Source organism: Copadichromis virginalis, linkage group LG4 (genome assembly GCF_057382275.1).
Source record: "Copadichromis virginalis isolate Kocher_CV1m ecotype Utaka linkage group LG4, C_Virginalis_male_GT1.1, whole genome shotgun sequence".
NCBI classification, from domain to species: Eukaryota; Metazoa; Chordata; class Actinopteri; order Cichliformes; family Cichlidae; genus Copadichromis; species Copadichromis virginalis.
In genome coordinates, this window is record NC_140621.1 from 27495691 (window position 1) to 27523139 (window position 27449).

General features: G+C 36.7%; 2 protein-coding genes across 2 annotated transcripts; both read right to left on the reverse strand.

The window, feature by feature from the left end:
* Nucleotides 1–5: 5 nt before the first annotated feature.
* Nucleotides 6–20560, reverse strand: tmem184a (transmembrane protein 184a). Its single transcript, XM_085454647.1, has 9 exons — nt 20110–20560; nt 19701–19907; nt 11807–11972; nt 10795–10885; nt 7653–7728; nt 4614–4705; nt 3221–3390; nt 2933–3130; nt 6–1462 (listed from the first exon to the last, which is right to left on the reverse strand). Exons 2-9 carry the CDS (start codon nt 19905–19907, stop codon nt 1233–1235), a joined length of 1230 nt encoding a protein of 409 aa, XP_085310773.1. The 5' UTR covers nt 20110–20560; the 3' UTR covers nt 6–1232.
* Nucleotides 20561–23754: 3194 nt separating this feature from the next.
* On the reverse strand, nt 23755–26343 carry psmg3 (proteasome (prosome, macropain) assembly chaperone 3). Its single transcript, XM_085454650.1, has 3 exons — nt 26167–26343; nt 25081–25303; nt 23755–24459 (listed from the first exon to the last, which is right to left on the reverse strand). The coding sequence occupies exons 2-3, from the start codon at nt 25291–25293 to the stop codon at nt 24307–24309; spliced, it is 366 nt and encodes a 121-aa protein (XP_085310776.1). The 5' UTR covers nt 25294–25303; nt 26167–26343; the 3' UTR covers nt 23755–24306.
* Nucleotides 26344–27449: the final 1106 nt, after the last annotated feature.

A 27449-nucleotide genomic window follows, 5' to 3' on the forward strand; every position in this document is an offset into this window, starting at 1 on the left:
AAACATGTGAGTTAGAGAAGGAAACCTCTTATTTTATTTGGCTGATTAAGAAACAAGAATAAAACAATTTTGAATGTTTTTATACCCAAATGTAAATTAATTTCTGCTTTCCCAGAAAGACAGGCATTATTGGCACAAGAGGGTATAAAAATTCACAAGCATTTGTTAGCCTCTGTTTTAAAACAACTCTCATGTTTGCTGAAGGGGGAAAAAAAAAAAGAAATGAGCAAAAGTCTTTTTCTCCTAGCACAGGTTTTGGTTTTATCTAGGCCTGAGATACACACAATAAATATTATTAGGATCTTTAAAATTATACTCCAAACAGAACATATCATATCGAACTAATCAAATTCTGTACAGATTTCACAATCCCTGGAACATGGAATCATAATGTAAATAGTGATGTCCACATGTCAGCCTAAAAAAACAAAATAAAGCGCCACTAAAAGTACAACGCTGCAGGAACTGTGAAAAACGAATCTAGTAAACTGCTGTCTAGTTGCACTGAGTTTCACTCTTTAGCACACTGAGGAAATTAATGAGAATAATGTAACTCCCACACTGTAGGAGGCAGGTTTATCCAGTTTATCCCTGCTACGGTAGACACAAAGCATTGTGAAGTGCCTGCTCCAAAACTAATGTGTCTTTGAACAAATCCTTCCATTTGTCAGGAAACCGTGCTGAGGAATGCTCAGCAAATACTTCAAACAAGCAGATGCGGGAAACGGTCCATGAAGTGCCACTCCCAGCCATCGCTGGCTTCCCTGCTTCCCACCTGGAGTCACACATTAATCATCTCCTCTTTGAAGCGGACACGAATCAGAGAGAGCACACTTCAGACGGCCAGAGCGCGAGCAGTGACATAATGACAGAATCAGCATCGGCGACACAGCTGAAAATCCAGCAGCTTGATTTAAATAAAACACAGCGCTCCAGTCTTCTCTGATAGAGTGAAGGCGACATGTCGTTTTCATGCAATTATTACTGCTGATATGAACTCAGATCAGATATCTGGCTATTAAGCTATTCATTTTAATACGTAATCCATCATGTGGTCAAATTAGCATTGAAACAGGACAGAAGTAGGAAGCTCATCTGAAATACTGGGAAACTGAAAATTAAACACCTGGGTTCAATCCAGCTTTATGCACTATAAGATAAAGCTGTTCCTCCAGGGGGTCAGCAACAGGGGTGGGAAGGGCACAAACACCTGGATCTTGCTGGAAAAATGCCTAGTACTCATCATCAGATGTAATCAGCATGATTTTGTCAGACTTGCGGGAGCTCTTGTTGCCTGTGGCCACTTTTCCATTTGTGGTGGGCAGGGTCACCTCCTGTGTGGATTGCTGGGTGTACTGCTGATAGGCTGGAGAGAAGTTGTGGATGGCATCCTGCACCATGTCTCCCGGGTTTATCGTTTCCTTCAGACCACTGGAAATGCTCTGCATTGGTGGGAGAATTTCTGTAGAAAAGCAGGAACGAGGACAGGGGCACATTAACGATCAGACAAAATGAGACTGCAATATAATTGCTTTAAAAATTTCACAAAAGTGATCAATTTGGCCATCTGAATGCAAATAAATGTGAAGGAAGTGAACATTTTTTTTTTTTTTTTAAATAACGGCATAATACTTTATTAAATCACTGAAAATTTAAAAAGGAGTAGAGTTTTCATGTACTGACAATAATGTCTATCAAAACGTCCCAATTGCAATGCTAGCAATTGGTCACAAAAAGTAATTTCATGTCTTAAAAAACAACAACAAACTAATAAACCCTTAATAATGAATTCCAGTTATTGGTGGGATCCAGTTTTAATAATTTGTTAGTACTTCTAAATGTTCAAAACATCCAAAAATCCGCTAATCTGTGCAATCAACATTGTGTGATCATTGTATTGATTTCATTGTAGAGACAAAATGGTTTTTGATCTGGTTAAGTGACCAAAAATAGGGCTTGTCGCCATCAAGTGACTAAATATTTAATTTGTACTGTCTGTTTATTGTAAGACAACAATAAAAAATAAAAAAGGGGGTGGGGGGCTGGTAAAAAAAAAACATAGATTTTGGTTTCAGGGTCACTGGCTCAGGCTTACGAAGGTGTGCAACGAGAAGCGTAAGGTGTGGTAGTTAGGCATGGCTGACCAAGGTTTGGTGAAACTGTAAACCAGGGGGTGTGGCAACTTCTGAAATAACATATATCAACACCCGAGGAAATATGAATGTTATTGTCCCAAAGTTCAGCTGTATTCTTGAACGGGGTGACTTAAAACTAATCTAATAATGAGGTACTCTATAGAGAAACACTGTTCTATCCAAGTGGACCACATTTCAATTCTGAATTCAAAGAAGTTTAAATGAAACTATGCCTTTTCATCAGCATTTCCAGAAATTGTGTATAGTACGGATTTTAAGGAATGTAGGATTTCCTATATCAGGAAACATTGCAAAATGGCAGAAGACACATCTTTTAGCTTCTATTTGCAATTTTCTTGCAAGCAGCATCGCTCACTTCATCCTTTTTAAAGTACAGTGCCTTTCCCCTCATTTTCCTCTGGTTTGCTCAAAGGCAAATTTTCTCTAACTTATTAGTCAAATTATATGCTCAGCAACTCCAACAGTCACATAGTTCATGTTTGCACTAGATTTAACTCAAGTGCAAATGTGTAAATCTATAGCTACACATTTCAGTTTCTATATCGCTTAAATCAGAGGTATTGTGACTCCTCCAAGTTGCTGGTCTAAAGAGGTACAGGGCAATTCAATTACTTTTACTTCCCAGGCTTTCAGGCCAGTGTCACTCCTTATTCTCTAGGGAAGAAGGGCAATTAGCCTGGGAAGACGTCAACAGATTTTCAAGGCGAGGACAAGAGGTAACAATCAATTGTTTGTTGTTTGTTTCCTCTGTTCTCTGTAAAAACGACATCCCTCACCTGGCACTTCATTTTTTTTCTCCTGGTAGACAGTGCAGGTGAAGGCGTATCTGAGGGCAATGGCAGCAAAGAACATCTCAATGCAGATGATAAAGTTCTGCCAGCCCGCCGCCACAGTACCGGCGCCAACCTCGTGTCCGTCGATGAAAAGTGCATTGGGAATGACGCCACAGCGCTCCAGGATGGCGAGGACCATTCCTTCAAAAAGACAACATTTTTAAATCAATTTATATAATTCTATAGGCTGGCAAAGAAAAGAAAAAAAGGGGACACGCACACTGAGCTTACCTTGCCAGAAGGATAAGAAGATGACGGATTTAATTGTGAGAAACTTGAGCACCGGTTCGTACGGTCTGAGCAGGTCACTTGTTGCGAAGAAGAAAAGGAATAGAGCGTAGAGGGCCAGGCTGACTGAAATATTGTAGATGATTGTGATATACAGGTATCCTCCATTCACACTGCATGAAAAGAAAGTTGGAAGAACGGCATAGTAAATTTGCAAACATATATAGGATTTCTTTTGATAGTGTCTACTTATTTGGGTTTTGACTTCTTCAGCTCTTCAAGCTGACTGAGAAGAAGTGGCTTAAATTTGAGGACATTTCAGCCATATCGCATCTTTTTGTCCTCTTCTTTGAACAAGAGGTTAAGACTTTTATATATACACAGCCTTCTTATTTTTAGGATGCATCCAGTAAACAGACATTTTTGATTGTCAGCCTGCCTTTTTACCCTTTTTGCATTCTAGAGAGCCTCTCTGAGGATTCAGCTGTGACTACACTAATTACTCCCATGCAGTATACCGTGCACGGTTGGCTGAAAGCGTATAAGTAAACAATCTGTGAATCATTATAGCCTTACTGCAGAGCCTAAAGAAAGATGTGAAGAAAGACACTTATTTCTGACTGCCATTTTTCCTGTTGAAGTATATGAAGAAATAATAACTTTAAACTTCTAAAAAGTGGGCGATGATATAAAGCTGATTGGATACTTCTATAAAAAGCCCTCATTGAACTCTGTGCTTCATTGTGAAACAAGTGTTGTCACAGCTGAATCTTCAGAGAGAGACGGTGAATCAAGAGGCACAGAAGAGCACCTGAAAATAAGTCGGGCAGAATTTACGGCCTGCAGATTTTATAGCTTTTGATTATATGCTAAAGCTAATTTTATTGAATATATCACACTCTCCTTGTTCTGTTAAAAACCTTATTGGCACATGTGAAGCACTAAAGTATGCTGTAATTAAATCTTTCTGTCTGCAATTTATCCCCAGCTTTTGACAGACAAAGTAAAAATGTGAAATGAAGCAATGCTTCTCCTCCAAGCATAACAGGAAAAGAATGAAGGGCTTTCATTTCAAAACACTACATTTCAGGGAAAGTTGCAAAAAGCAATAACTTCACATTATCAACAATGCCACTGAAGCTGTGAGTGTGGCTACACATGTGACACAACTGGGACAAACGCAGCAGGGCACATGTGAAGTTTCTATCCATCAGTTTCAGCTTAAAATAAATACTTTTAATTCAACTATTTTCATCATGCCAGCTGTGAAGAGGTGATATAATTATCTCTATTTGCAAATTGTTCCCATGCACATAAACAGCAAACAAGCCTTCTGGCTATCATGAGGAAGCATATGATACATGGAGAAGGAAATGCAAAGAGAGGTGGTGCTCACTTAAAATCTCCATCGTGATATTTGCCAAAGACCTGCAGGATGATGGTGATGACTGCCATGATGGGTTTGACAACACAGAACTGGAGAGTCGCCTGAAGAAGAAATTGTAATTCAGAATGAGACATCAAGAAACTATGAAGGAGGATGTGAGAATCTGTTTGCACATCTGACAGACAAAAACAGTCTGTTATATCCCCAATCCCTTTAATGTCGTCACCAGCCATTTTCCCACCTCACAAGGTATGATTTTTTACATTATATGTCGTATACACCAATTCAGTTATTGTTTGTATTTAGTACAGCTAATAAATGTATGAGCTTACACAATTGAAGAAAAAAAGAAAGGAAAAAAACAAACAAAACACAATTCCATCTCCTGACATGGTAATAAACAGGTTAAAAGACAAATAACCGTTTTATGGTTTTATGAGGGGTTATGCACTGAACCATTTTTTGGCTATGAGAAACAACTTCCTGGGATCTCTTCTGGTTGCTGGGCAATTGCTCAAAGGTAAGAAACTGTCCTGCAGCATCGTCCCATAAAACAACAAATTGTTTTTAAACATCAGTTTCTGTGCAGAGTTATCATATCCAGTCTTTGAACTACGCTAACTGCTCTTAAATCAAGCTGACAGATGCTCTCAGCAACAAAACAAGCAGGCATATTTCATACAACAAATCATTGCTGTAATTATTAAAAGACTTAAAACACCTTATCATTGTAAAATATTATTTATTTAACCTACAGGATACATGTTTTAATGCTGATCTGGATGGAAGGTGGATGAAACAACAAAGTAGGCAGCGAATTGAGACCTGCATGCATGCATGCATCCCAAGAGTGACAGGTACTCTCTGTGTTGTGTATTGAAGCCAGAACTAACCAATTTGAAAGAGGTTGCTCTAAACTCCCATCACTGCTGCTACACTTGAAAGCAACAGACCAGGTCTTTTCAACTTGAGGGATTTCCAGTGACGATGGTCAGCTTGGCAAAACGGCATCGATAATCGTTTAGAACACCGATTTACTTTGAAGCTCAAGTACCAGCAGTTTTCACTTACCGTACGCCTATTCGAGTGCAAGCTTGTCACCCCGAATATCCCCAAAGCAAGTAATTTGCATGATACTTCCTGCCATGCTTAAAATTGAAAACAAAATACACGGCCATAGTTTGCAGTGGATTAACAGTCAACCATGGTTTCTGGTTCAAATTAATTCAGTCCAAGCAATCCACAGTCTTCATACACTTAAATACTAATCTCAGATACATGTGAGAGTGCACTGCATGATACATATGTAAGAGGACACTGTAATTCTGCATGTTTTTTCATCTTGACTAACAACTAGTCAGTGAGTCTCTTTGCTGTTTGGTGTTAACCATGTAGATTTCACACTACACACTAGAAGTGCGATAAGAAACAATCAAAACAGTAAAGCTGAGGACACAAAAATATTGTGAAGCTCTTCAAAGCCCTGGAAAGCTGAAGATGTATGTTATTCCTCTGCCAAGGAGCTGAGATGGAGGTATGTTTTCAGAGCTTTTCGTTTGTCTGTCAGCAGGATTACACAAAAAACTACTAAACTGAGTTTCATGAAACTTGGTTGAGAAGAGGACAGTGGGCAAAAGAAGAATCTTTCATTTTACAAACAGATCCAGACATTTCAAATTCTAAAACAAGGCATAAGCTTTGGTGAAGGATTCGCTCACAGAGGGCGACTTCATGTCAGCCTAATTCAACTTGTGATTACAAATTTGCACATTTGATAGAATATTAAGTACAGCAACCTATTAAAATGATCAAACTACAACACTTTGCGGTCATACCATGTTTTACTGCACCTTATTTGTTTATTTGGAAGCAAAACAGCCACAATTCACATCCACGGGATTTCACTTGTGCTCAGTTTCAAGAAAAATGATTCCCCAAAGCATCCGACAATGAGATAAATGACTTAAAACTGAAATGTCATCGAACAGTTTAGGATGTAAGAGCAGCTTATCCTCTAACCTTATCTTCAAGAAACACCATGACTCCAGGCTGCTTTTTCATATCACTATTTCATTTGTTAAGCCCCCTTATAATCACAAACTGACGCGTTCTCAAAATGTGCGAAGAATTTTAATGCTCGTTACACCCGTGAATGTAGATCGAGGCCTATCAGATGTCACGTTCTTCCAGTTTAAGTACTTTCTTGTAAAGAAACTCACAGAGAACAGTGTTTTCTTATTCTGAACCACAGCTTTGTGTGATTGATATGAAGTGCTTCAGTGATTTAGTTCAAATATATTAATATGTATGGCAGCCACTTAAGCTTGTTTGGAGCAACTGTCAATGACTTTGCTTTGGTTTACATAAGCAAAACAGAATTTAATCAGTTGTAAGGTGCTAGATTTATAGAAAGCTTAGTATTAAGCCCTTTCTCTAGGCCTACGTTTCACCGATACACAACAAATTACAAAAAAAATACTGGAGTATCTGGATCTATCTTCTTCTTGTCTTGTCTTAATTACCCCCTCGTAGAGAATTATCTTGTTTATAGCTTTACCTCAAAGAAATTGCAAGATTTTCCTTTTAAAACATTTCATGGAGGACTTCTGCCAGGGCACAATGAGTGTTTATCACTTGCTTCTTATTAAAAAATGTTCATTTTATGCATTTTCTTTTGAAGACAGTTCTAATATCCATCAGTGTTAGACTGGAAGCTTGTGCAGCATCCCAAGACACTGGGATGAAGCACTGCGCTGACAGCTCATATCATCGCTCTGTGTTTATTATCAAACTGCTTTCACCTGGCCTCGATTGCTTTTGTTTTCCTTTTTGTAACCAATGGATGTTATCCTCTGAAAAAACACAGAGCCAATTATAACAGCTGTCATTTTTAAGCAGTCTGAAGACTTGAAGTGAATAATAACTCGCAGTGAAGGGTTTTCGTTTTCTTTTTTTTGGATGTATTCTTGTTTTCACTTCGTGCGAGTTTATTTCAGAGGCCCGAAGGAGAGTGTTTAGAGCAGAGATAAAAGCATGATTGAAGCTTACCTGTTTGCAGAATCTCAAAAAGCCAATGGAGTAGCTCATTCCAACGAGGCAGCAGGTACCATACAGACAACTTGATCTGTCAAGTCAACAGAACATGAGGAGTTTTTAAGTTGTGTCAATACTGAAATGTCTGATAACAAAATCAAGCAAAGTACACAAAAGATATTTTTCAAACAAAAACTTAAGACATCAATTTGTTCAAGCTTTTGTGGAGATTTTACATTTTATCTGGCTATATTTTAGATTACTGTGAACTGAGTATATTTGGGCTTTGGATCATTGGTTTGACAGAAAAACACATTAGAAGGTATCACCTGGATCATGAGGATCTATACATATCTATATCTACCTATATAGGTATATATCTTTTTTATTTTTAATATTTTTATTTTTAATTTTTCAACTGTTTAACTCAAATATCTAAATCAACCAATGGCGTTGCAGCAATCCAATGCATTTAGGCATGTAGACAAGCACAGGATAACCTGTTTAAATTCATCTTCTCTTCTCCATTCAATCATTAGAATGTAAAGAGTAGTGCTTTAAGAGAATTTGAGCTTGGCATGGTTGTTGGTAACAGCAGCTGGACTGAATATTTCAAAAATCGCCCATCTCCTGAGATTTTCCTGCATCTCTACGATTTACAGAGACTGGTCCAAAAACGAAAATATCCAATAAATGTCAATTCTCTGGGTGAAAATGTCTTGTTGATGCCAGGTAAAATGGCCCAACTGCCTGAAGTTGAAAAAGGCAACAACAACTCAAACAGCCACTTGTTAAAACCAAGATATGCACAAGGCTATCTCTGAACGCACAGCACATATAACCTTGAGGAAGATGGGCTACTGCTGGAAAAGAACACACCGGGTGCCACTGCTGTCAGAGGAGAGCATGAAACAAAGATGCAATTTCACCAGAATTGGAAGATGAGAACTGGTCTGATGAATCTTAGTTCCTACCTTTCGGACGGTAGGGGTGTTGGTGAAAACAACATGAAAGCACCGATTCAACCTGCTTGTATCAATGTTTCAAACTGGTGGTGGTGGTGTAATGGTATTGGGGATTTTTTCTCGGCAGACTTTGGGCCCATTGGAACCAAACTAAAGATCGTTTAAATGTCATACCTTATCTGAGTATTGTTGCTGACAATGTTTTCCTTTTATAGCATGGTCAGCAACCATTTATAGCTTTATATGCAGTGTGTCCATATTCTGATGTAGGGCTGGGCCATATTATACCGTTCACGGTAATACCGGTATAATGTTAGGCAACGATAGGAAAATGAAATATCGCGATAGAATGGGAGTAAAACGCGCATGCGCAGTGCCTTTGTTTTCATACGCACATGGCCGATTGTTGAGTGAAACAGATGAACCAGAATTGGTTTGTAAAAATGGTGCAACTTCCGTGATGTGGAACTGGTTTGGTGTTTGTCCGTCAGATACACAACAAAGCACATTTTTTTGCAGAACATGCAAGCGGCCGTTGTTATTGTCATATTTGTCGGACTAAGATGCTCCTAAATCTGGGAGTAATCTGGGTCCTAAACTCCGTATTCTTCAGGTCAAACAACACTGCAGCATCACTTAGAGTTAAAAACTGTCTAAATTCTTTCATCTTTAATAAAACGATCAGCATTGCTGCTTTACCAGGTGTAACTATAAAGTTTAACTTCCAGGCATCCATGAAAACAAAAGTTATTACATTTAACGGAGTTAGAAGTTAGCAGGAAGCTAGCGGAAGTTAGCTCGCTAGTTACCTAAGCATGATATTGCATGTTCTGACTGAGAGATTTCTGAAAAAAATCAAACGTACAGCTCTGCTATCACTTCCAACATAAATGAAGACAGGAAACTAAACAGCAGTGACGTTTGTAGGGTTACTGAAGTTGGGCTAGCTGGTATATAATGATGTGCTACGTGATCGCTAGCGACACAGCTATGTTAGCATAACATAAACAGTGAAGCTGGAGGACGAACACTAACACTTTTCCACTTATAAAAGTTAACGTGAAGGTTCTTCATGGTTAGAGACAAATGCAATCGCATGGCAGGATGCTGTAAACGGACCAAACTTCAGTCAGGAGAACAACTGAGATAATCCATCCACAATACGAGGTTAGTCATTAATATACTGCAACAACATGGGAATAGAGCAGCTGCCAGAGAATTCAACACTAATGAATCAATGGTACAGAAGTGGAGGAAGCAAGAAGAATGAGTTTAATAAAGTTTGATTTATCTGACTGCTTTGTTTCGCTTAATGTGCCTTATAATCCCGTGCACCTTATGGTCCGAAAAATGCATACTGCACACTGCAGTTTAATGTTGCAAAGCACCTCTTTTTAACCATATAACCATATTATACGTGGTTATGCTCAGGATATGTCAGCCCATTTCTACTGGAAATGCCTTTTGGTTAAACTTTCAGCAAGGAATTTGCATTTGCACTGTTACATTTTTATAAAGCTTTAATGTACATAAAAACCAGCTTCTTGTTTAAGTGAAAATAAATGGAAGGTTGTCTTTTTGCGCTAGTAATGTTGTGGAGTTGTATTTTGTCTCGCATCAATTATATCGTCGGTTATATCGTTATCGCAAATTTTCAAATATATATCGTGATAAATATTTTTGGCCATATCGCCCTGCTCTATTCTGATGGCTGCTTCTGATAATGTCACAAAGCTCAAATCAGAGTTTCCATTGAATTCCTAAAGGGTGAATGATCCTTAAACAAGATAAGCATTATACATCTTGTCTCCACCAGCTCTGTCAAGAAATACCATCATTTAACAGAGATCAGATTAGAGTCTGAACACACTCGAGAAACTGGCCCAGACTAGCTGCCCTATGGCTGAGTCAGCCATAAACACAGCTTATGAAGACTGGGTAAAAGCAGAGAGATAAAGAGAAGCCTGACCTATGAACAACACAGCAGTTTATTGGTAGCACTTTCACTGTGCTGTTCAAACAAAATGCTAATTCAAGAGTAGAAAACGCACTTTGGACCTTTTGGGATCATAAAAAACAACTATAGTTGGTTCCAGGTGAACTAATGTATTTATTACTCCTAGGTCAACGTAATCATTAACACTAAAAAGCTTTCCATCATGTACATGTAACATAGAACTGAGTGCACTCACTGTATAGGCTTCCCTCGGATCTCTGACATGATTGCACTCTCTCCTCTCAAATACTCAAAGGACAGGCTCAGGAAATTGTAAATGACAAAAGCTGTAACAAAAAAGGAAGAGTTATTTGTCTTTTTACCAAATTTCAAACACATTTCACTGAATAATTTAAACTGTAGGATAATTTTCCATCACCTTTAAGTTTAACTTCACCAAAAAGGTCAAATCATTTTAGAGGAAAAAACTTTCACATGATAAAAAATAATTAGTCCTACATTTTATAACAATAAATGTTTTAGTCCTTACATTAAGAAGCTTCTAAGGGTTCTGTGTCTCGGAAATCCCTTCCTAATCCTTTGTTGCTATTTAAAGAGGGATTAATGAAGCTAATGCAGATGGTGTCCAGTCAAGAGAAGGTTCATTATGTTTTAGCCGTAGCCGCTGGTGGTATTCCAGTCTTCCTGCTTCCTGATGCACCGCACTATCAATCAGCCACAAAATTGGCCTGCAAACTGGAAACTAATCGCTTGAATAATGCATTTCCTATTTTTCTTCTTTCTCAAATTACTTGTAATCCATTTTGCATATGATTCACCTTTGCCACCGGTGAAGTGCTTTAGTCTCAAAACTTCAATTCATAATTATAGGTACACTGTAGAAAGCGGCTACTCTACCTAACTGCCACCTAGAGAACAGGGTTTACCGTAAATTAGATTTGCATATTGAAAGTTGCTGCAGGATTTTCAATATCAAACCAAAATAAATTACCTTTCCTGAAAGACAGAAACACTGCAAACCAGGGAACAAAACAAATTCACCAAAAAAAATTCAACTCACCCTAGAAATGTAACACCTGAAATAATGAGGTCTATGCACATGAGAACAACGACTGCTGTGAAAAACTAGTCTGGCTACTTCCTTGTGTTTCTACTCCTGGCAGCCATATAAAACAAAGGCATGGAAGTAACAATGACTGCCCATGAAGAACACCATCACCCACAGTACTGGTTCTTGTGATACTTACCTTCATAGCAGTCTCGGACAGAATCAAAGTAGACATAGTACTGGTTGTTGCTGATGAAAAGAAGGCTGAGCCAAGAATCAAAGGCATAAACTGGCACAATAAACAGGATGCGGATGATGTAGCGCTGCTCATTTGGGACGGTGTAGGATCTAAGGTGTGTATAGATCTGCAATGAAACCATAGTTAAAGCATAGGAGAACAATTAGGAAACAAATAACCCTTTTATTGCCAAGCATGAATACAGAACCACAAAAAAGGGTTATGAATTCAATAACTTCTATAACTATAGAAGTGATGTCTGCCTACATGTGAAAATTGGTTCAGACCTGCCTTTATTGTTCAACGAAAAACTGTTATAAGGAGTATTACAACCTCAACTTGAAAATAATTGTTTTTTTTTTTTAATTCATTATTTATGAAGTGTCAAAATGACTTGTTACCTGGCCAAAGAAAACACATATTTACATTCATATGAATCAAATACAAAGTAGAAAACCATCTATCTTTCTATGTAAATCAAGAACAGAATATGCAGTTTGACATTTATTCCTTTTCACCTTTTGAATTGACTGATAAATTCTTTAACAATTTGTTAACTCTAAATTTAACTTTAAGTTAAAAATATATCAATTGTAATGAAGATGCTGGCCAAAAAGAGATTTTGTATATACTGAATCCATCATTTAAATACTAATAGAACACTAGAAAGTGTGCAGACAACTACGCTAATGACATCCACATAAGGAGTGAGGAGTTGGCAAACCTAGAGTACAAAACAGAGACGAACAAACCACTTGCTACTCACAAACATCTGTTGATATTTATTAGAATAGTCACTAGACTTAGCATAAACATGAAAAGGGTTAAGGATTTACAACAGGGTTGTTATTAAGTGGAGATGATTTATTGGTATGATTTAGATCATTCAAAACACCAAGTTTTATATGTTAAATGTCAGTATGTTATTAGCTTAAAATCAATATGTTTATGTATATCAGTAGCAGAGATGAAGATCATATCACATTTTATGACCAGGTATTTCAAGAGTCAATTCAGCCTCCATAAGGCTTAGATTTTTTTAATCACTGCATACTGATAATAAACTTAATAAAACTGTAACTCACCATTGTTTAATGTCTTTGGACTTTGAAGTTTTTACTTTATGGTTACTTATCAAGCTTTTCAGCTTATCAGACATCTGTAGTGGAGAATGGTAACATAGGGGTGATAACTAATTCATTTTTTTTCTGTAATATACTTACATATCTATATTATTGCTAATATATATTGTAATATATGTATATCATGGCTAAAGCACTTCTGGATGGATGCAAACTGCATTTCGTTGCCCTGTACCTGTGACATGTGCAATGACAATAAAGTTGAATTCTATTCTATTCTAATTCTATTTTTCTACAGAGAAGAAACAATATAAACCACAAGAGTGTAAACACTAAAATGCCAGGCTCCCAGGAGCAACCATGTCACCATTTTCTTTTTAATCTGGATGGTATTCCTCGCCACATTGTATCTTGCCCTGACTGTTCTGTCTGCCACAATGAAATACTAGAAGCATGTTGTGTAAAATAAAGAGAAATTACCCAACACCCATTTTAATGACCTCCCCAAACAAAGTTACTGACCACACCTTACATTGTACAGCTCTTAACACTATGATCGGTAACTGGACTTGGTTTCAATTGAATTATATTTAAAATGGGATGTAGTGTATCTGGCAACACACACATATCACATGGCAGACAACTCAGCTGTAGTTTTTAGACTTTATATAAAAATCATCACCTGACAGGATAGTTTTACAATCATGTAAAACAGTCATGTTCAAAGCACCTACTTAAAATGAAGTATGGATAATAAAGTTAAGAAAGTGACTGGGTTTTACTATGTGTTTATGTTATGAAAAAATGTTAAGTGTAATTGTTCCTTTTGATGCTCTAAAGGTGACGTAATGCAATGCCACCACGGAAGTACTGTCTAGTACCATCAAGATTAAGAAATCCACAGCAAAATGCTGCAACATAAAGCAGTTGGGAAATATGGTGGTGGTTATATCCCAACTGTTTGTATCACTGAAATTTAAATTGATACAGTCTTGTCAAACTTATAATCATAGGAGCAATTGAACACAACAAAACCCAATGTTTATACTTATATCAGATTAAAACGAGTCTGTTTTGTATAAGAAAAACTTGTTCACAGGTTCTGTGGTAATATAATGATAACGCCTTTAATAAGCAGCTAAACAATGGCTGTTAGTACTAATATATAGTAGTGAGAAAAAGTCCCCCCCCCTCCCTTTCTGATTTTTTATTTTTTTGCTTGTTATCACATTTAAATGTTTTAGATCATCAAACAAATTTAAATATTAGACAAAGATTAAAAAAGGTAAACACAAAATACACTCTGAACCTAATAACTGGTTTGACCACCCTCAGCAGCAACAACTGTTTGATGAGTCTTTGACAACACTGCAGAGGAATTTTGACCTACTCATGTTTTTAATTCTGGTATGACGTTCCTTTTCTGAAATGCCGCGTTACTTTCCGCCAGATGTAATAGGATAAACCTTCCAAAAGATGTAAACCTTTGTCAGTGAACAGAATATTTTCCCAAAATCTCTGGGATCATCCATTTGTTTTTTGGCAGATGTGAGATGAGCCTGCGCATTCTTTTTGTTCAGCAGTGGTTATATCCTTGGAGTTCTCCAATGGATGCCATTTTTGCCCATTCTCTTATTTGTTGTTGAATCATGAACTCTGACCTTAACTGAGACATGTGAAGCCTGCGGTTCTTTCATGCTGTTCTGGGTTATTCTGTGACCTCCTGGATGAGCTGTCAATGTGCTCTTGGAGCAATTTTAGTAGGCTGGTCATTTCTGGGAAGGTTCATCACTGTTCCAAGTTTTCTCCATTTGTGGATAATGGCTCTCACCATGGTTCACTGGAGTTCCAAAGCCGTAGAAATTGCTTTGTAACCCTTTACAGACTGATAGATGTCAGTGACTTTGTTTCTCAGGTTTTTCTTTAGATCACAGCATGATGTGTTGCTTTTGAGATCTTTTAGCCTGCTCAACTTTGCCAGAAAGGTTTTATTCAATGATTTCTTGTTTTTACAGTCTTCCAGTAATCAGGCCTGAGTGTGTTTAGTGAAAATGAACTCAGTTTTCCATAAAATGTGGTTAATCACAGTAAATTCACAATTTAACATAAGCGCAATGACATATTTCACACAGGACCAGGTAGGTTTGGATAACCTTTCTCCCTTAATCAGTGAAATCATCATTTAAACACTGCATTGTGTATTTATTCAGGCCATCTTTGTGTAAAATAAAATTTGTTTAATGATCTGAAACATTTAAGTGTGACACATATGCAAAACACTAGGAAATCAGGAAGGGGCAAACACTTTATCACGCAACTGTAACTTCAGTAACTGCGATGTAAAGGTTCTTGATTTTCAATTAACATATTTTTTTTCAATATCTTGTAACTAGAAAAAGTCTATCTAAAGCCATTTTAATTTACAAGCGCTTGTAGTGCCATTTTCAAAGTTACTTTTTACCTAGACAACAGTAAAAACACAAAATGCCCAACTAACCTTACAATTACTGTAATTAATTACCAACAATTTGAAGCAAAAAGGGTTCTCTTGCTTAAATGTATTATTTAAACATCCAAAAAGTGTCTAAAGACGTATAATAACACCCAAATTAGCATATTGGAGTGAGGAGCTTGCAAAGTTGGAGTCTAATCAATGAAACAAAATTGTAGGTGTGCATTGGAGCTAAAGAAGGAAAAAAAAAAAGCCACAAGCAAAGCAAACCATTTGCTACACAGCATCCATTGATATTTCTTGGTCAAAACAGTTACTAAACTTATGAGCATCAACTATATTTACATAAAAAAACAAGAGTTAAAATTTACTAATGAGCCCAGTTAGAGAGGTTGTCACTAGGTGGAGACCATTTAGTACTGCGGGTACTCTACCTAGAAGTGAGTTCTGGGCTACAAAACCACAAGTACGTGGTTTTTAGCGGCTATTGAAAATCATGTCACATTTTATGACCAGCTAATTCCATAGGGCTCCCATACTTCTTGTCAGAAGTCATGTATACTGATAACAAACTTAATAAAACTGTAACTCACTTTTTGAAAATGTCTTAAAAAAGGAAGTTAGTGATGTGTAAGTGTCAACTTTAAGCTTATCAGACACTCTTATACCGATAATAACTAATGTTCCTTTTGTTTCTATAGAACAGACAAGACATATCACAAAGAGTGAACACAGACATATCAAACTCCTGAGTGCAACCATGTCATCTTTTTCTTTTTAATCTGTATGGTGTTATTTCTTGCGGCACTTTATCTTGTGACTGCCACAATGGAATACAAAAGGACAGAGGCATGTTGTCTAGAATAAAGAAAGATAATCCACCCTCCCACACCCTCCCAGAACATTCCTGCTACTAGATTACTAACCACACCTTACATTGAGGAGCTCCAACTTAAGTATATGTTCGCTATCTGGACTTTGTTTTAACAAACTGGTAAAAAGTCTTAACTTATTATTTTTACACACATGTGCATACACATACATACACACACAGTTGCCTCTATAAACATGGTTGACGACACGTAAACTAACACATGCACCATATGGCAGACAATTCAGCTATCATTCTTATCAGTGACCTTTAGCTTTTAGACAAAGCTTTACATAAACACGGAACAATTATTACACCAGTGAGTCACATTTATTGATTACTACTGTTAATATGGTTAAGAAAGGGATTGGCATTTTCCAGTCTGCTCTTAAATAAATAAAATGGAAATAAAACACATATCTGTTAGATAAGTAGTGGAAAGTCTGAGGAAGGTTCTTCCTTTCAGAGCTCTTGGGTAATGCAACGCTAATACGTAACCACAGTGGCTAAGACTGTCAAGATTAACAAATCGACAGTAAAACTGTTGGGAAATATGGAAGAGTTATATCTGTAGTAGTGTCTCTTCAGCTAAAAAATTAAATTTCACTGAAAAATTAGTCAAATTATCTCCTCGGTATTGCTATACTATTGCTGAAAATGGATGCAGTCAAGCACAAAGACCTCTTAAAGTAGAGTGATTATTAAAGAATAAAGAGAGACGACATTTTCTGGTAATAACTCAAGATTCATTCTTCATAAAATGACAATTTGAAGAAGAAAAAAGGACTAGCAGTTTAAATTTCCTCAGTAAACGCAGACACTTATGACTCATCAGTCAGCTACCTCTATATGAGAGGTAATCCAATTAATCCCACCAAGCTCAAGTCAATTTAGCCTAAAAATAAAAACATCATTATTTCAACTCTGACCATACCGCCTCCAATATTTGTATGATTATTTTTGTGGTTATTTCTGGATTGGCTGTAGCTCATTAGGTGGAGTGGAAGGGTGATGGTTTGTTCCCCCAACTCCCCCAGTCTGCATGCCAAATATCCTTGGGCAAGGCACTAACCACAAGTTGTTCTCTGATGCATCCATCGGAATATGAATATACAGTATGTGAATGTTAGCTAGAAAGCACTTAAAGGATAGAAAGTGCTTCTGTGAATGGTTGAATGTTGTATAAAGTGCTTTGAGTGCTCTGGGAGAGTAGAAAGGCACTATATAAGAATTAATCCATTTAGTCCATTATTTTTGATCTTTTTAAATTGTTAACTGAATAGCTTCAATTTAAAAGGTTACTAAAGACTTTAAAACAAACATTGTTGAACATTAGAAAAGCTGTGATGAGATTTTTTTAATATAATTTTGGGGTATCTTATCAAGACAAATTGACAAATCCAGTCACTCAAAAAAATAACTGCCACATTAACTGATACAGAAAATAATTACAACTTCACCTTAGACAAGCACACAACTAGTCTGTGGATCACAGAACTTTCTCTACATTAAATGAACTCTAACCTTGTGTAGAGCATAAAAAAGAAATCCTTCAGATATATCATTTTCAGTCATTTTTGTCACAAATTTATGCAAAGCCAGAAAGATGAGTGCTTTGACTGGTGACGGCACTGGTGTTTGTGACAACCCTTCAGTGTACGTGGTAATGGGTGTGTTTAAAAGCATTTTGCAGCGCTGTAGGAAATTGAGAAAATTATTACCAATTTAATTTTTTTTTTTCCACATGAATGCAAAAAAATGGCATGAATGGATCTAAAAATCTCACTTATAGCACTTTACTCAGCACATCCCCATTTCAGCCTACACATTAAAGGCTGATTACTGTGAAAACAGTGGCCATCATTTCACATATAGTGAAGCAGACTGTAGAATGATGCCCTAAATTTGCTTTAAAACACAGAAATATATATCCTTTCTGACTCCGCAGGCAAATCGTAGTTGTGTGATGAAAAATGGCTTCAGCCCACAGTATGGATAAGGGAAAAATGAATACACAAATAAACTAGAACAGGACTGAATCTAAAGTATACATGGTAGCTAAAGGAGAATGCCTCCTGGAACACATAATACAGTCATAAAACATGACATAAATTCAGTCTGATGTTCTTAATCCCAAATGCTTCACGTTTCAAAGGGACCAATAAGCCCACCATACACACACAAACTTCACAGATTGCTACTCCAAAATGCACTGGAAACATTATAGCAGAGGATCTAAGGCCATCGTCGATATGTGTTTAGTATTCAGAATGTGAGTTTAAGAGTCTATAGCAATCCTCTGGAGCGGAGTCAGATGAAACACCACTAGCATTGCAACACTCCTCCTGCAGACCATTTTATTCCCTCCTGTGCTACACAAAGGATGTCGGTTACAAGCCAGCATCCTCCCTGTGGAACACTTGTTGTTTATTTGTTCAATTAAGATGTCTTGCTGGTAAGTGTTTGGCCAAACATGTACTATATTAAAAAGATAGAAAACCAATTGGGTCGATACTGTGTCACAAGTCCCTAAACACAGATTGCTTTTGGATCACTGATTGCAACATTTTAATGCTCTCTATGTCGCAAACTTATTTATCTAAATAAATAACGTGTCTTTTATTCATCACACTACATAATATAAATATGACACTGTATACATTTAGTCCAATGATTCTGGATGGGTGCATAATCAGTATTTAGGCTATAAGATCAGTGAACATGAGCACAAAATCCTCTTCCTTTATAATGTGGAATATGTTATTTTAAAAAAATCAGTTGGTTTCCCTGCTGATGGTGCATAGCACTCTTTAGCATTCACTATGAGTGAAAAAAAACCATAATGATCAGCTATCATCTCAGCACAGCGGGCACATCAACCACACATGCGGAAACACTTCTTTGCAGCAGTGATAAAATGGTTTCTGGGTAAAGGTAGTCTGTTGTGAGCCACTCATTCATCGTGGCCATGTTCTTACCCATACAGAGAGGGCTCACTGTGCATTCATTGTCCTGTAATAAGCTTGGGTATTTTTGTCAGTTTTAATCTAGTAGTCAACAACAACTAAAAAGTAAAACAACGCTCACACTCACAACAAGTGAGGAAGTCCAAGCAAGTTAGGGACTAAATTACTTGCTTGCATGGGAATAAAGTAATACCTTTAAATTAGATAAGAAAGTGCCAGGGTGAGAACCAAAACAAATAAACAGTAAAAGCAGGGACAGTGAAGTCAGTGCACTAATAAGCCTTTAGGAATAGAATAATTTGTTTCTGTCCTCTGGACAGGGAAGTGCAGCACATCTGTTTCTGTTACACTAAAATGGTGAGCTGAACTCTTTATGCATTTGCATCTTTGAGCGTGTGATGCTTTGTAATGCAGTGATTTTAGTTCTTTTCACGTATTTACAGTGATTTACATGAAAGCCTTTTGTGAAATGGTGCATACTCACCTGGTGACAAGTTATTAGCAAGGCAGACCAGACGAATATCCCTGAAAGGACCTGGGCAGCCACTGTGTTTAAAAACATCCCATTCTGTATGATTGCTCCGTTGCCTGATACAATAATGGTCATGTTGGACATGCCTGATTTTGAAGCATCCAGGGCAGACGAATTATTTTCGGTTAATGAAGCCATGTCTTCCGAAGAAAGGTTCATCTGAAACAGAAAGAAAACACGCCAAGTCGGTTTAGTTTTTTTTACAGTGAGCACACGGCCCCTCTGTGTTTGACTGAGTGACTGTATGCTGCCCATTAGGCACAAGACAAAAAAGGCAATAGTGTTTGCTAAACGGACACAAGATGTGCCATTTTTAAAGAAAAGAGATGAATGTGGTTCAAATGATCTTATCGACTCGTACCTTCTTTACAGTCAACAAAGAGATCTCCTTGTCCCGGAGAGGGCGGAAGTAGCTTTATCGCGTTTAGAAGTCACTGTCCACGAGCCAAAATTACACGACGAGCTTTAAGGGTGAAATATATTTTCAGAACAGCTAAACGTGACAATTTAGGCCCATTTACTAACCGCTCGTTGACTTCATCCGCGACGCAGTCAACAAACTAGACTTCCTTGTTTGAGGCAGGTGTCTCGCAGAGGTCGAAGTCCACACAGTCGGAGAGCATAAAAAATGCTTCTATAGAGTATACAAATGTTGCGATAGAACCCGAATTTACTGCGAGATGCCGCGAAATAACAAATAAAATTATAAACAGCAGAGATTTGAACGTATCCTCGAGTGGCGACTCTGGGAAGCGGCACAAATCAACAGGTTTACAGGTGGAAGGTTCACGTGACCTGGACTTGACGCCTGTCGTCATCACGTTACTTCAGTGACAGAAAGTGCGGCACATTTCCGCTCACAGGTGCGCTTACACCTGAGGCTAGAGGCAGAGGTTCGCATAGAGTTCAGTGGTTACGTCAAAGGCACATCAGGATCACCCATCATCATCATCTGTGACACAGCCAAGGATATGCACCCAGACCCCAAGAATTATTGGTGAACTGGATGATTGCACCGACTGTAGCAGCATTTGCCGGCCTCCTCTCATATTATATACATCATGTATAACAAGACCACTGACTGTTGCTGCAAGATCACATAGACGGTGGCAGGACTTTCTTTAAAGGAGCCTGGACCAACAAACTCAGTGACACCTTGGTGCTGGTTTTGTATAATTAGACAAACATCATCTTATTCTTTACGTTGTCATATTATTGTAAAGTTTTTGTTATTGACTTTCCGTTTCTATGGGCTCTGCCTTCTGCCCTGTTTATGGGGAAAAATCTAAGATAAGATTCAAAGATGAGATGTATTCTCTGATGGATTTAGATGAATGCTCAAGTGCACTTAAGCTCTACTAGCCTCTCATCAATGAGCAGCGCCCCTATGCAAAGTTACATGAAACAACAGGAAATTGGATAAACGCAGTGCTTTATTATGTTCTATTTCTAGTTCTACATTATTCATGTCTTTAGATGTTTTATTTAATGATGATGCTTTGACAAAAGTTGATAAATTTATAGTTACTTCTTGTCTTCTCTTCAAGGCAGACCCTATAGGAGGAATTTGAGGAAGGTTACTTGGCTATGAAGATAATAAAATATGTAAAATATGACCTGGCCTCATTAAGGGAACATCGGGTTATATGACAAAAAGTGCTATTCAGTACCTGTTCATACTATTTTTATGAACTCACAACTTGTGACTGAATATTTAAAAAATGTTGTCTTTGTCTTTTCCTAATAAGTTTTCCTTGACGTTAGTATAAAGAATCATGAGGGCAATAAAAGCTGTGAAAGAAAATAACGCCCAGTGCTCCAAAAATGCTTGTGCTTTATTTTACTTGATAATGTGACAGCGGACATTGTTGATGTGACTCATTTAAACTATGTTGGCTGGAATAAAAGTGAATAACAGTGAAAAATATCATTAATTAAAAAAATAAAACCAAAAAAAACGTAACAGGAAAGAATTCAGTTGCTGCTTTGTTTTCAATCTTATACTAACTTTAGTTAATTTATGAATATATTTTGAAACTGCAACAAGTTGTTTAACCCACAGGCAAACTATGACCACAGCACTTTAGTAAAATCGGGTGGTAATGATGTTGTTGCCCTGTGAGAAGCACTTTGTAACGTTGATTTAGAAAACTGTCTTGCTATACAAAGATAATTAGCTATAATAAAATGATCAAAGTGAAGAGGGCTGTAGTGTATCTCAATTTGCATTATGGCGTTGCTGAGAAAATGCTAATAATACTTACCCTTAACAAGTGCAAGAGTTAAAATTGATCATCTCTTTAAATGGAAAGCAACCATTTTTATTTAAGTTCATTTCTTTTCTAAATTCCAGCCTTGGTAATCAAGTGATATTATATCACCTTTATTTATTTCAGACAAGATAAGTCCCTATTATTATAAAAGGGAAAAAAATAACAAAAGTACTTTTGTTATATTTATACTGACTGCAGACCTATGAAACAGAACAGTGAGATTACATGGGTTGGGTTTTCTCAGATGGGCTTTTTGTGGTCAGTTTTTATGTCGACAATGCAGTTTCAGTATTTCAGTTTATTTAAATCATATTTTTTGAGGCAAGTTCTTATTGAACGTGAATGAAAACAAAAACATTAGAAAGGCACAAATTGTTTGATTTAGGAGAAACACAAGGAATTCATCACGTTTTAATTTAATACACCATTGAAATGTCTGCTTAATCTTTTGTAAACATGAGAAAGATATTCTTTTGTAAAGCAAGAGCCTGGAATATGCTCAACTCAGAAAACAGGTAGTTAAAAGTTTTCTTCCATGAAGAAGGTTAAAAATATAAGATGGCATTCCTTTTAGTTTCATTTGATGCACTTACAAATTCACACACTCAGGCACTACTGCTGTGCGAACTGGTTATGTAATGCTAGTCTGTGAGGGTTTTAGTTTCATGTCTTAGGATGAAATTTGGATTAAGATACTAACATTGAAAATTGGACATAAATATGCAAATTGCTTTAATAAATAAGGTGCATTTATATTTTTGCTACATTGATTTCAACAGAACATGTAAACATTACATTCTTGAAATGTATATTCTGAGTTATAGATTATATACATTTATGTTTTAGGATAATTCAGTATTTTTGTAATTTTCTCTCTCTATGCCACCACAGTTTTGTCCCATTCCCATTTCAATCAAACAATCAAGATATGATAGAAGTAGCAGGATGAATTGTGAAACGTATAGAGTTATACTCTGCTCAGATCCAGCCAAATGCTGCAAAACTGATCAGACAGTGCTTCACAGTACAAATGGATAATGACCCAAAGAATACTGCAAAAGCAAACTAAGAGTTTTTCAAGGCAAAGTCATGGGATATTCAGCGTGCAAGCCAGTCACCTGATCTCAACCCCATGGAGCATGCTGTTGCACTACTGAAGACAAAACTGAATGCAAAAAGGCAGTAACTGAATGTAACTAAAAGTCTGGAAGAGCATCTCAAGGTGAGAAACATTTGGTAATGTCCGTGGGTTCAATACTTCAGTCAGTCACTAACTGCATTTTAAGCCTCTGAAAGTGGGAGAGGCACTTTTATCCAAGGCCTAACTCCTAAATAGTTGCAAATCAAAAAGACAGAAAACCAATTGCAAATCATTTCGTAAAACCACTTGAATTAAAGTTGACAGTCTGCACTTCAATCACAATTTCACTGCTTGACTTAAAATGCCCTGTGGGAGTGAAGCGAAGTGAAGTGAAGTTTCCAAATATTTATGGACTTGACTATACAACTTCACAAATGTAACAAAAATGTAGTATTTGTATATTACTGTCAGAAAATAAAATAATTTTTAGATGGCTATAATAAAATAATCTTTTAAGAAAGCTGGTCATTTTTCTCTGAAATTAAATGAATATTTCAGGGGTTTGGTCTATAGGTCCAGGATAAGACATCTAAAGGCTTTTCTTACTCCCATCTTACATTTAAACCAAAAAAATTGACCAAGCAAAACAAAATTGAGCATATTAATTACATTTAATGCATATAAAAGTTAGCTATTGTTCTAATATCAAAGCTCAAGTAGTGAGATGTTATAGAAACAAATAACAAAATGTACTTGACAAAACCAAGGCTCTTATCTTAACCAAGCTCATATGCATCTTTAAATACAAATGAATCATATGTTCTATAAAAGGCTTTTTTTCACAAAAGTACAAAGTTCTGAGGATGATGACAAAAATAATCCAGAGTGTTAATAATGAAAAAAATATACAGCGATGACATCATTTTGCAAACCATCACTTAGCACACTTTGAGCTTTTGAAAGGAAAACAACATGCAGAAAATCTTTCTTTTTAACAAACAGTTAATTATGCGTTTCATAAATTATGTTTTGTGGAAGACAATCTGCTCTGCACATTTATGTCTTGGAGACATAATTGTTTTAATCAGATTAATTTTTGGAGGAGTTTCATTTTAAAAAAGATGCAGAGATAAAACGTGACAGTGTATCCAGACGAGCTGTATTTTACGCCGCCTACAGGCTTCATGTCCGTTTTAATTACTTCCTACCAGACTTGACAACTTTTGATCATCTCTTTAATTTGTTTTATTGCATCTATGGAGGAATCCTTCAGTGCCAGTCCCAGCAAGACAGGCCGGTTGCCAGATTCCTGCGACACGAACATTGCCAGGTTTTTGGCACAGACATGTGTCAGAGGCTGGAAAGAGAAAAATCAGGCATTAGATTATCACCAAAGCATTATTTGTTCAGTTCGCTTAAATCACACACATTATGACTACAGCTAATTCATTTGTTGAGGTTCCCCTGCAGGGAAATCATACAACACACTTTAATTTTCTGTGTCATGACTGTAAACTTCAAAACGCACAGAAAGCCTGTGTAATGACCTCTATGTACTTTCTCACTCGATCTAAAACAGTTGTTCACTTTACAAGAAACAAGCATTGCAAGTATCACCATTTAAAATGGTTAGAGGAGCAAAAATAACAAAAAAAGTATTCATAAGCAAGTAAACTTTGTATTAATCCAATAAGACACTGATACTACTTCTCCTGCAATGTGTGACTGTGAGAAAATGACATGCTCATGCAGAGATGAAATAGGTTTTCTTGAGTAAATCTTAACAGACCACTGAGCTTCAGGCCTGCACACATCTAATTTCGCCACAATCCGCCTGAGCAGTCAAGAATCAATCTCATTTGCCCTTTAACGGCATGAAATGAGATACCCTGTGTTGCAACAAGTCTGCCTGATGTCCCGTGAACAAGTTTGCATCACACTGACACGATATTTGTGTGAACAATTTCAGCCAGTGTACCTCATCTTTGCCCAGCAGTACTTTTGTAGAGAACGTTGGGGTGGTTAGATCATTAGATCTGGAGTCGGGTGTGACAGAGATCAATGTCCCAATTTTGCCATACTGAGTGAGAACTACAAATATGTAATTACTGAACTCTGTACAGACGACTTCTGTTGGAATTCCATTGACTTCTCTCTGAGCTTGTTTCGATCTGATGACAGACTCAGACATTTTGTTAACCCTGCACAGAAAAAAAAAAGACAAAAATATGTACATGGAGTTTACAATGCAAGAGTATTTGCAGATTTTTAAAAATTTTAAACACAATATTTTAAATATTAATTATCTGCCACATGTTGTGGACAGGTTTAGTTTCCCACAGCAAAATATACATCTGGAACTTTATACACCATGCAACTATGCTTACAATGACTATCACAATTTCTGTAGACCTAAGATAAATTCTTCAAATTGCATTTTCTATTACACCTAGAGTTTATTATCTCATATGAAAATTAAACCGGCCCTTTCGCTAAAAAATCATACCACTATTCAAGTATAATAATAGGTACACATTAATGCTGCTAATCATGTCATAAAATAATCTACCAAAATGTTTCACTCATGTATTTATTTGGTGTGAACTGTGGAGTTCTTCTAGGTTTGTGCAAGTGCAAATCCCTCTCCAGTCAGCTTCAGGTATTCTTGATTACTAAAGGGCTTGCTATGTGTTGCATCCTCCCTGTTGTTTTTGTGTGCATGCTCGTTTTTAAACTGCACATCTGGTGGTTTCAAACCAGAGCTACAGGCGCAATATTATCTCATTTATTAGTAAATGACATTTTCAAACTAATAAGCTATCAGACTTTTCAGATACAATGCTGCACTAAGTACAGTTAGAAAAAGCTTGCTTTGAAGAATTATGCCCTTACTAAAAAAAACCGCATTCAATCACTTGGATCACAAATCGACTATATGTGTTATTTTCCTACCCTGTCGTCATCAACTCCCCACAAGGGATGCTGCATGCTCAGAGGCTAACGTTAGCTACACAGCTAGTCTGAGCTTAGACAGTGTATTAACCGATGGAATAAAAATACATACGTTTTGCCCCGTCTGTGAACAAATTCCTCGCCCTGTGTCTTCAGCTGCCCACAGTTAAAACTTTACTTTTCACAGAATCGCCTCACTTTAACTCAACTTCAGCCGTGCTCTGTCATTCAGCCTCCACCGTGAAAACAAACCGAAACGAACGTGCCTCGTTGTGTTGAGCGCGAGTACTCTGCGTGATGACGTTTTGACGTCACGCTCATTCCACCTCAGGACAAAGCGAGCAAGGAAGAAACGCTCGCGGTCAGGTTGAATGCAAAATAGATTTGTATATAAGCAACGTTATTATAGTTAACTAAAATTAAACTAAAAACCAAAAAAACATGTGAAAAAATTATTTTGGTTAACTAAAAACATATTTCGGTTTTTGATAAGAAAAAAAGATACAAGTAAAAACTAACTAAAAATTCAAAAACTAACTAAAATAAAATTAAAAATTAAAAATCTTGCCTTCGACACATGCCCTCCATACAATAATATTCAAAAACACTAAAACTAACATTGACACTAATAAAAACTAAAATAAAAACTAAGCATTTTTAAAAAATAAAAGCTTAACTGAAATAAGAAAATCCGCTTGGCAAACCAAAACAAAATAAAAATACATACTAATTAGAAAACGGAAAACTATAATAACTGCATATAAGTCAGCATAAAGTGCAAAGAACCTTGATTCAAATTCATTTTATGTGTGGTTCAAACTATTTGTTGTTGTGAAATAAGTAGCTAATTTTTAGAGAGCAAACATATGACAATTACAAGCATCAGGAATAGGCTATATTAAAAGCTTCGTGAAGTTGCACCTGCTGTGACTATGTCTAACATCATGATAAAGTTTTTTTTAATACAGACTTTTTCTATAAAAATATTAATAAGTATACTTTTTCCATAGTTATTGGTTTTCCAAGTGTACAGCTGTTATGGTCAATATGATTCATTTTGAAAGTCCTGCAAAAATATATGTTTAAGCAAAATGGGTAGCTGCAGCAAAGTAAATATACATCTCACAATGAAAGTTGTTATCAGCCCTCTTGTTTCTGGTTTGGTTTAGGAGAACAGTCTCCTTTTAGAAAGATTTGCAGGTTACCTTTTCATGCCCTTGGCATTGCTCTCACAAAACAGTTCCTTAGAAAATCCTCACAAACATGTTGTGGACAAGGGAAGTTTAGTTTCCCACAGACTTGAGGAATTAAAACACTTAATGCGTAAAGAGATCTTTGAGTTTTATTTTTCTCATACATTAAATATTCAAAGTTCTGGCATTGTTCACTTTGCAT

What these genes read in the sequence shown, in the direction of transcription:
- tmem184a (XM_085454647.1), bottom strand. Translation starts at nt 19,907, where the DNA reads ATGAACCTTTCTTCGGAAGACATGGCTTCATTAACCGAAAATAATTCG. An exon ending in TTTTGAGATTCTGCAAACAG is followed by an intron (nt 4,706 to 7,652) that starts GTAAGCTTCAAT and finishes TTTCTTCTTCAG; the next exon opens with GCGACTCTCCAGTTCTGTGT. An exon ending in GAAAAAAAATGAAGTGCCAG is followed by an intron (nt 1,463 to 2,932) that starts GTGAGGGATGTC and finishes GCTTTTCTACAG; the next exon opens with AAATTCTCCCACCAATGCAG.
- psmg3 (XM_085454650.1), bottom strand. Translation starts at nt 25,293, where the DNA reads ATGTCTGAGTCTGTCATCAGATCGAAACAAGCTCAGAGAGAAGTCAAT. An exon ending in TACTGCTGGGCAAAGATGAG is followed by an intron (nt 24,460 to 25,080) that starts GTACACTGGCTG and finishes TTCTCTTTCCAG; the next exon opens with CCTCTGACACATGTCTGTGC.